Source organism: Symphalangus syndactylus, chromosome 12 (genome assembly GCF_028878055.3).
Source record: "Symphalangus syndactylus isolate Jambi chromosome 12, NHGRI_mSymSyn1-v2.1_pri, whole genome shotgun sequence".
Taxonomy (NCBI): Eukaryota; Metazoa; Chordata; class Mammalia; order Primates; family Hylobatidae; genus Symphalangus; species Symphalangus syndactylus.
The window spans coordinates 42,872,450-42,883,270 of record NC_072441.2 but is presented as its reverse complement, the minus strand read 5'-3'; the positions used below and the strand labels follow the sequence as shown (position 1 = coordinate 42,883,270).

At 36.8% G+C, this 10,821-nt stretch overlaps 1 protein-coding gene across 1 annotated transcript; it reads left to right on the top strand.

Annotated features, from left to right (window-relative positions):
* The first annotated feature begins 294 nt into the window (after positions 1 to 294).
* On the top strand, positions 295 to 5,085 carry LOC134734070 (endogenous retrovirus group K member 19 Rec protein-like). Its single transcript, XM_063625369.1, has 2 exons — positions 295 to 1,090; positions 4,373 to 5,085. Exons 1-2 carry the CDS (start codon positions 842 to 844, stop codon positions 4,436 to 4,438), a joined length of 315 nt encoding a protein of 104 aa, XP_063481439.1. The 5' UTR covers positions 295 to 841; the 3' UTR covers positions 4,439 to 5,085.
* The last annotated feature ends 5,736 nt before the right edge of the window (positions 5,086 to 10,821 follow it).

The window sequence follows — 10,821 nt, the reverse complement described above, 5'->3', positions numbered from 1 at the left end:
TGAGCTGTTTAATTTGTTACAACAAACTGTAAGAAAAAGAAATTTCCCACTTTGTATTACTCATATTCGAGCACACCCTAATTTACCATGGCCTTTAGCTAAAGCAAATGAACAAGCTGACTTGCTAGTATCATCTGCATTCATGGAAGCACAAGAACTTCATGCCTTGACTCATGTAAATGCAGCAGGATTAAAAATAAATTTGATATCACACAAAAACAGGCAAAAAATATTGTACAACATTGCACTCAGTGTCAGATTCTACACCTGCCCACTCAGGAGGCAGGAGTTAATCCCAGAGGTCTAAGTCCTAATATGTTATGGCAAATGGATGTCACACATGTACCTTCATTTGTAAAATTGTCATTTGTCCATGTGACAGTTGATACTTATTCACATTTCATACGGGCAACCTGCCAGAGAGGAGAAAGTACTTCCCATGTTAAAAGACATTTATTATCTTGTTTTGCTGTCATGGGAGTTCCAAAAAACAAAATTAAAACAGACAACAGGCCAGGATACTGTAGTGAAGCTTTTCAAAATTCTTAAATCAGTGAAAAATTACACGTACAACAGGAATTCCCTATAATTCCCGAAGACAGGCCATAATTTAAAGAACTAATAGAACACTCAAATCTCAAGTGGTTAAACAAACAAAAAAGGAAAAGACAATAAGGAGTATTAACACTCCCTAGATGCAACTTAATCTAGTACTCTATACTTTAAATTTTTTGAACATTTATAGAAATCAGACCATTACCCCTGCAGAACATCTTACTGGTAAAAGGAACAGCCCACATGAAGGAAAACTGATTTGGTAGAAAGATAATAAAAATAAAACATGGGAAACAGGGAAAGTGATAACATGTGGGAGAGGTTTTGCTTGTATTTCCCCAGGAAAAAACCAGCTTCTAGTTTAGGTACCTACAACTCACAGATACAGTTGTCATCCACCAAGAAAGTGGAGCCGCCGACTTGGGCACAATTAAAGAAGCTGACACAGTTAGCTGAAAAAAGCCTAAAGAACACAAGGGTAATCCAAACTCCAGAGAATATGCAGCTTGCAGCCTTGATGATTGTGTCAACGGTGGTAAGTCTCTCCAGGCCTGCAGGAGCAACTGCAGCTAATTATGCCTGTTGGGCATATGTCCCATTCCTGCCTTTAATTAGGGCTGTCACATGGTTGGAAACCCCGGTTGAGGTTTATGTTAATAGTAGTGTTTGGATGCCTGAGCCTGCAGATTCTCGTGGGCCCTCTCACCCAGAGGAGGAAGGAATGTTAATAAATGTGTCCATGGGTTATCAGTTCCCGCCTGTTTGCACAGGGCCAGCTATATCTGTTGCCTAAAAGGCTACTGACAACATTGGCTAGTTAAGATTCCAGGTCATAATAAAAGACCAGTATCCTGTCATTTATTTTACAAAGTTTGGTTCAATTGGAATAGTCTAAGCCCAGAAAAGAGAGGTGTCAACAACCTCAATAATGGTCAAAGGATTTAGAAATATTGATTTGGAAGGATTGCATCGCTGATCACGCCGTGGTACTGCAAAATAATTCCTATGGAATCAGCATTGACTGGGCCCCTAAGGGGACCTTTGCAGTTAATTGTACCAATCAGAGTGATAGATGCAAGATAGGACTAAACCAAGAACTATATTATCAAAGAGATGACACCATTTACACTGAAAAACGTGCTCATTTTCCCATAATTTGGACCAATTTTGGTATGGCCAACCCACATCCAAAAATGATTAATCCAATCATAGACCCTAAGCATCCTGAATTATGAAAGTTAATGATGGCCCAATCTCATATTCGGGTTTGGAAAAAAAATCATATTAATGGAGAAGGTGGGAGACATCCATTTACGTATCAGTTTTCTTCCAACCAAACTATACCCATTCAGAGTTGTGTCAAGCCTCCTTTTATGTTAATTGTCAGAAATATTAATATTTGACCAAATTCTCAAACCATTACTTGTCAAAACTGTTGCCTTTTCATCTGTATTGATTGCACATTTGGTGTAAAAACATCTGTTTTGCTGGTGAGGGCTAGAGAAGGAGTTTGGATACAGGTTTCCCTCAATAGACCTTGGGAAGCCTCTCCTTCCATTCATATCATCACAGAAATGTTAAGGGGAGTGTTTACCAAAACAAAAAGATTTATTTTTACCCTTATAACAGTCATTATGGGCCTTATTATAGTCACAGGTACTGCTGCGGCTGCTGGAATTGCTTTACACTCCTCTGTTCAAACTGTGGAATATGTAAATGATTGGCAAAAAAATTCCTTAATAAAAGATCACATATTTACACATTATAACAAATTTTATGCTCTGAAAATATTTTTAGAAAAAGCATGTATTTACATATGTTTGGGAAAGGTATCTTGATATTAAATAATTAATTGACAGTGCTACATTTTCAATGTTCAAAATGAGCCAAGACTTTTATGTACATTATCTTATATCAGCCTCACTAAACTATACGAACTGGATATTGATGTGCTCAATGAGAAGACGACAAAATAAGGCATGGAGAGCTCACAAAGCTGAGGAGTGGCAAAGTTGCTTTCCATATGTGATATGACAGCACCTCCCTGTAGTGGTGACACCATGCTTTTCCTCCATATTCCTGATGTGACAAAGCTCAGAGTCACAGATTTGATGCCTTTTATTCTTATTTTTTGCTTCCAAATCATTTATCCTCTTTCTTTACCTTTTTTTACAGTATGAACACTAGACAAAAACAGTTATTTGCTTAGTATATGGTGTCAATAAAGCATGGTCTGACAACATTTATTTTTATTTATTTTCCAACTTTTAAGTTGAGGGGTACATGTGCAAGCATTATATAGGTAGATTGCATGTCACAGGGATTTGGTGTATCAATGATTTCATCACCCAGGTAATCAGCATAGTACTTGATGGTAGTTTTCAACCCTCACTCTCATCCCTCAACCCTCAAAAAGGCCCTGGTGTCTGCTGTTCCTTTCTTTGTGTCCCTATGTAATAAATGTTTAGCTCTAACTTATAAGCGAGAACTTGTGGTATTTGGATTTATGTTCCTGTGTTAGTTTCTTTAGGATAATGAACTCCATCTCCATCCATGTTGCTACAAAGGACACAATCTCAATCTTTTTTATGGCTGCATAGTATTCTGACAATACTTATTTAGACCATATTTATTTCATACAGATACAAAATGCTATGTAATTTATTTTATGTCCTCTCATCCTGAATAGACATTTTATAGATATATGTGAAATATCAAAAGAGACATTAAGCAACGTGCTAATGATATCAACATAAAAGATAACATTATTACATATTTTGTGCTCTGAAAACATTTTTAGAAGGAGCATACATTCAAATACTAAGTTTGGGAAATGTGTTTTAATACTTAATTGAAAGTGTTACTAAATTTTCAAAGTTCAAAATGAGCCTCTAATAATGTGTTAAGACTTTTATGTATATTATCCCAATTCAGCCTCACAAAACAATATGAATTAGGTATTGATGTGCTTATTGAGAAGATGATGAAATGAGGCATAGAGAACTCACAAAGCTGACGACTGGCAGAGTTCCTTTCCATATGCGATATGCCAGCACCTTTCTCAAGTGTTGACACCGTGCTTTTCCTCCATATTCCTAATTTGACAGAGCTTGAAGTGACAGATTAGATGCCCTTCTTCCTCTTCATTGTTGCTTCCGGATAACTTACCCTCTTTCTTTAGCTCCTCAACCTGCCAGAAAACCACAAAATAACAACAAAACAAACACATAAAGTGAAGCACATGTCATCAGGCTGTACTACTCAAAACTCCTTTGTGCCAGGCATCCTGGATCTCCCAAGCCCTTTATTCACTGAATATTTTAACAGCCGACCCTTTATCTCCTTACCACTACTCTTGTTGATCTTTGGGCCCTTTCAGATATGGTAGACAAGCATCTCCCCAGCCTTTCAGTTCCTTGACCTCCTAATAGCTGAAAGTCTTTTCTATCATCTCACCTCAGCCTGAAACTTTTCCTTACCAGTAACTAAACCTCCTCCATAATCTCAATATCAAGAGTCCCACACAATCAGTCCCTCTCATGACCTGCCTGCTCCATGCTGATAGGTCGAATGGTCAATTCTCCATCCTCATTTTATTTTATGTCTCAGCAATATGACAAAGATAATTATCCCCCTTCTTCCTAGATTCTTGTGAACTTTAGAAACTATGAGACAATAAATGTTTCAGTTCACTACATTTGGAGGGTATTTCTTATGCAATGTCAGATAATTAATACAGAAACTTTTACCTGACTTGGAAGAGCATAGATTGTTATTGTCTGTTTTTTTGTTGTTGTTGTTGTTGTTGTTTTTTCAGACAGAATCTCTCCCTGTCACCCAGGGTGGAATGCAATGGTACAATCTCGGCTCACTGCAACCTTAGCCTCCCAGATTCAAGCGATTCTCCTGCCTCAGCCTCCCGAGTAGCTGGAATTACAGTCACATGCCACCACACCCAGCTAATTTTTTGTATCTTTGGTAGAGATGGGGTTTCACCATGTTGGCCAGGCTGGTCTCGAACTCATGACCTCGTGATCTGCCCGCCTCAGCCTCCCAAAGTGCTGGAAATACAGGCATGAGCCACCACATCTGGCTATTGTCTGCTTTTTGTCTTTATATAAACTGAAACATACACAATGTCTTGCTTTATGATTGACTTCCTTAACTCAATATTATGTGTTAAAATATGTGTGAAAGCTTTTGGGTTCTGTAATAATATTTCACTACAGATACTTAGGAGTGGAAGTATTCAATATATAGCATGCATTTTTTCACCTCATAGTACATAATATCAAATAGGTTTTTAATATGATTGTCACAATTTATACTCTCATCAGCAATATTAAGACTCCCCAATGCTCCACATTCTTGCCATCACTTGGATATGTCAGCCTTTTGGATTATAGTCATTCTAGTGGGTACATGTAGATTTCATTCACAGTTTAATTTGATTTTCCTTGGGAATAAAAGACAATTACAGAAGTTGAACTTGTGTTCATGTTTGCTGTTCATTAGGATATCCTCTTTTGGATGAGCTTATTTAGGACTTTTACTTCTATTTTTTTTGTAGATTTGAAGACTGCATTACATATTCTAATTATATATATAATATGTTTTTAACCTTTGATTTGCCTTTTCAGTCTCTTAGTTATATCTTTGTCAGTTCTCAATTTTCACGTGGTTAAGCGTATTGACTTTTTGTTTACACTTAATATTATAGGTTTTGTATCAGTTTCCCAATCTGGAGAATGTGAAAATAATGTCATTGACTTTTTTTCTAAAAGTTTGATTGTTTTATCTTCCACATTTAGATCTATAAACCACTTGGAATTGAATTGTTTTTAATGTCAGGAGGGTAAGAACCAGGTTTTATTTCTTTCTAACATGTGTATAGAAGGCCTAACACCATTTATTGAGAAGATTATCCTTTCACTATCGTTACCATAAATCAACTCACTATATGTATAAGTCTGGCAATTACATTGAATATATAGATATATTTGTGGAAAAATCAGACTCATAAAATAGTCAGTCTTCCAATCCGTAATCATGACATGTTCCACCATTTATTAGCCCTTATAATTCTCTCAGAAATATTGCATAGTTTTCAGTGTATAGTCCTTGGCATATTTTGTTATATTTATTTCTATATTTTGTTAGATAAGTAAATTACTTTGAAGCATAAATACACATATGGAAAAGTGGACACATCATAAATATACAGCTCTGTGGATTTGAACAAACTAGATTCAGAATGCCAGCACCCAAAGAAAATTCAGAATACAACAGTTGCCATGAAGCCCTCTTCATGCTCTACCACCTCCTCCTACACCCATCAAGACTACTATCCTGCTTTGGTACTTTAGGCAAATGGAATCTTAGAGTACATATTTCTTAGTATCCAGTGTCTTTTACTCAATAATAAACATGTAAGATTGGTAGATATTTTTGGGTTTAGCTGTATGTCAATTGTTCTCATTGCTCTATAGTGTTTATTATATGAATATATCATGAATTATTTATGACTCAACTCTTGATGAACATTTGAGTGCTTTCACTTTTATGTCTAACTCTGGTGTCTGTGGTTATGCAGAGTTTTCCGTTATATTCCTGTGTCATTTGGTGGTTTTCCAGGGCCAGCTGAGATGATGCTGTGTCACTGACAGATCCTTTCCAATAGGACTTTCCCAACCATAATGAAGAAGACCTCTCAGTTTTGGGTTGGCAGTTTAACATAAGATAGAATTGGACGTAGTGCTTCATCTACCCTAACTCCTAAATGTAAGACTATTGAGAAAGCACATTTGAGTGTAGTAGATTTAGTTAAAGTGGTAAGTGTTGGAAGTTTTCTTCCTAAGATTTCTCTGACCATCATAACTTTGAGGGTAACCACAGCCCTTCACTCCACAATAGCCCAGCCCACTTCTACCTTGCTAGTTTCAATCTGTCCTCTCCCATATTCTATCCTCTTCCCTCTACTCACTACCTTGTTTTTCAAAACAAACAAAATTTTTTAACAAAGCAATTTAATAGTCATTTTTTCTTGCTTAGGTATCTGCTGATACTTAAATTGTTGGAGCTATGCCTCTTCTCCAATATGCATTTCAAGTTTGTTTCCAAAAACATACATTTCCCTCTCTATCAGGAATTTTGGAGCCTGACGTTAATATTAAACAATGAACTTTATTTTTTACATTTTTATAATACATTATCCAAATAGCCATTCTGCTACAAGTGAAAAGGAAATTCTACAGAAAACCTATGGGAGTTCCACATAGTGCACAGACACCATTGCTTTGGAAACTTTGTGGCAAAATATGTCACAACAGAGGCAAGAGCTTAAATCAAATTAGGCATTTTGAGGACCCTGAGGTTTAGGTGAATTTTTAGCAGAGCATCAGCTGCACATGTCATGAAATGTCCTGGCAGTTGAAACAGATGTAGCTCCAGTGGAAGAATGTTGGGTCTGAAGGCAACTTCAGGTACAGTGGTTTATTTAATCCTTAGCAGATGGCTCTCATGAAGAGTTCTATAGATTTATATTTTTAAAAATAAAGTTATTGTTCTACAAGAACAGAAAAGGAGTGGATCTTAGAAATAAGCCTGCTATGTAAGTAGCTATTCATTGATTTCAGTTTTAATCTCAATCACAATCACAGAAAGCAACATTTCCAGCTGCCTTGGATTGACCAAAGAGCTTTTCTTTGGTCCAGAAACCCTTTATGCAAGACCATATACAAGACTGTTTTAAACACAATGACTGGAAGTGTGTGCAACTTGCTGGGGACAGAGGAGAAACACCTTCCTTTTGCTGTTGTTTTCAATAGCAAGTGTTTAAGGCAGTCACTTCTTGAAATCTTTTTACAAAGAGGCTGTTCATTTTAGGAAGCTGGGGATTTTTTGGGCACACAGTTTCAGTTCCACAAGATGGAAAATTCCTAGGCTGTTGTACAGCAATGTGAATACACTTAACACTACTGAGCTGTACACTTAAAACTGGTTATGATGGTAAATTGTATGTAATATGTAAAGCTCGTTAGAGAAAAATTTAAAAGGAAAAAAGTTAATACATCAACAAATTGATTATGAAATTTACATTTGAATTGAAATGTAGAAAACTACCAAATAATAATGAGATTAAAAAAGAGTTTTGAATACATACAGCAAGAAGCCATGATTGAAAACTAAGGCAGTTAACTAAAAATGGTATCTATAAATCAGTGTATATTTGACACACATCCAGTAAAAATCCAGTGCTGGTGCAATTCACAAAGTGATCCTAATTTTCACTCAGAAAAATTGGTTAATTATTGGGGAAAATTCACCCCCGATATTTCACGTAGGTTCTTTTCTATTTTCCCTAAGTGTCGGCTGGTCTGAGAAATAAAGGGAAAGAGTACAAAAGGGAGAAATTTTAAAGCTGAGTGTCCAGGGGAGACATCACATGTCAGCAGGTTCCATGATGCCCCCTGAGCCATAAAACCAGCAAGTTTTTATTAGCAATTTTCAAAGGGGAAGGAGTGCACAAATAGGGTGTGGGTCACAGAGATCACATGCTTCAAGGGCAACAAAAGATCACAAGGCAGATGGAGGCAGGGTGAGATCACAGGATGGGGTGAAATTAAAATTGCTAATGAAGTTTCAGGCATGCATTGTCATTGATAACATCTTATCAGGAGACAGGGTTTAAGAGCAGACAACTGGTCTGACCAAAATTTAATAGGAGGGAATTTCCTCATCCTGTAAGCCTGGGAGCGCTAAGGGGGACCGGGGCTTACTTCATCCCTTATCTACAACCGTAAAAGACAGACGTTCCCAAAGCGGCCATTTCAGAGGCCTCCCCTTAGGAACGCATTCTCTTTCTCAGGGATGTTCCTTGCTGAGAAAAAGAATTCAGCGATATTTCTCCTATTTGCTTTTGAAAGAAGAGAAATATGGCTCTGTTCTGCCCAGCCCACAGGCAGCCAGACTTTAAGGTTATCTCCCTTGTTCCCTGAACATCGCTGTTATCCTGTCCTTTTTTCAAGGTGCCCAGATTTCATATTGTTTAAACAATTTGTGCTGTTAACGCAATCATCACAGGGTCATGAGGCAACATTCATCCTCAGCTTATGAAGATGATGAGATTAAGAGATTAAAGACAGACATAGGAAATCACAAGAGTATTGATTAGGGAAGTGATAAGTGTCCACGAAATCTTCACAATTTATGTTCAGAGGTTGCAGTAAAGACAGGTGTAAGCAATTATAAAAGTATTAATTTGGGGAACTAATAAATGTCTATGAAATCTTCACAATTTATATTCTTCTGCCATGGCTTCAGCTGGTCCCTCCGTCTGGGGTCCCTGACTTCCCACAACAGTTGATAATAGGAGACAAAACAATGTATTGGAAAAGAATTAGCTCCAGTGTTAAAACACAACATAAATGAGTCATTTTAGTGTAGTACTGAGTTTACTAGAATATACAGAAAATAGAACAGAATAGATGATTGAGAAACAAATTTAAGTGTATATAAGAACAACTGTCAGGCTTTTTTTTTAGTTAACACATAATAGTTGTACATATCTATGGGACATAGAGTGATATTTTGATACATATATATAATGTGTAATGATCAAATCAGAGTATTAGCATATTCATTGTGAGAAAACATTTTAAATGGTCCACTTTCAAGACACGATAAATCTAAGTACTGGCAGGCAAATGGAACAAACCACATGGCTCATGCACCTAGAAGATCACAATAAGCAAACAGAATGTAGATGAGGAGTCAGCACATAAAAGGGAAGAAAATTTCATTATTGGGAAATCGAAACTTAAGTGGGGAAGGGGAGGGAGTATAACCTTATAAGGGGGATATTGAAACTTAGGCAATGTCTGGGAAGATTTTAACCCCATAGTACTCAACCAACAAGGAACTGGGGGAGGGACTTGCATGCTAGGAGGTAAATTACCTGTTGTAACTGCCCCACGTGTGCCTACCATGTGCCCAATCTTGCAACACCATTATTAAAAGTCTCACTTTTGCTGTTCTTCATACCTCTAAGTCAATTCTTTGGGTTTGGACAGGTGAGCATATTTCTCACATTCATCACCTCAAGCATTTATAATTTCTTTGTGTTAGATAGATTCAAAATCCTCTCTCCTAGCATTTTGAAAATATACAATAAATTATGGTTAACTATATTCACCCTACAATACTATAGCACACTAAAACTTATTCCCCCTATCTAGCTATATTATTGTATCTGTTAACCAATCTCTCCCTACTGTCCTCTCCTGTCTACCTTTCCCAGCCTCTAATAATCACAATTTTAATCTCTGTTTCCATAAGCTCAACTTATTTTAGCTTTCATATGCATGAGTATTTATCTTTCTGTGCCTGGCTTATTTCATTTTAATAATGTCGGCTCATCCATGTTGTCATGAATGACAGGATTTCACTTTTATGACTGGATACTAATCCATTGTGTAGCTACACTATACTGTTTTTATGCATTCATCTGTAGATGGATATTTAGGTTGATGCAGTATCAGCTATTTTGAATAGTGCTGCAATAAACATGGAGTGCATATATTTCTTCTATATACTAATTTCCTTTTTAGTTTTTATTTTAGGTTTCTTTTAGGTTATGTGCAATTTTCTTATATAGCTAAATTGCATGTTATGGGATTTTGGTGTACAAATTATTTCATCACCCAGGTAATAGGCATGGTATGCAACAGGTAGTTTTTCAATCCTCTCCCTCCTCTCAACTACCACCCTCAAGGTGGCCCCAATGTCTGTTGTTTCCTTCTTTCCTTTGGATAAAGACTTAATCATGGAAAAAACTGAATTATATGGTAGTTCCATCTTTTTAGTTTTTTTGAGAAAGATCCATACTGTTTTTTGAATGGCTTTACTAATTTACTTTCCCACTAATAGCATATAAGAGTTCTCTTTTCTCCTCATCTTTCTTAGTATTTGCATTAACTTTTTTAATAGCCATTCTAACTGAGGATAAATGATATACCATTGTGGTTTTGATTTGCATTTCACTGATGATTAGTGAGGTTTAAGTTACGGGATACATGTGTAGAATGTGCAGGTTTGTTACATAGGTGTACATGTGCCATGGTGGTTTGCTCCACCTATCAACCCATTATCTAGGTTTTAAGCCCTGCGAGCATTAGGTATTTGTCCTAATGCTCTCCCTCCCTTGCCCACCACCCCCCAAACAAGGGCTGATGTGTGATGTTACCCTCCCTGTGTCCATATGTTCTC

Excerpts from the sequence above, each read along its gene's own strand:
- LOC134734070 (XM_063625369.1), top strand. The coding sequence starts at position 842 with ATGGGAAACAGGGAAAGTGATAACATGTGGGAGAGGTTTTGCTTGTAT. Across the intron at positions 1,091-4,372 it reads TGATGATTGTGTCAACGGTG|ACAGAATCTCTCCCTGTCAC; the intron begins GTAAGTCTCTCC and ends TTGTTTTTTCAG.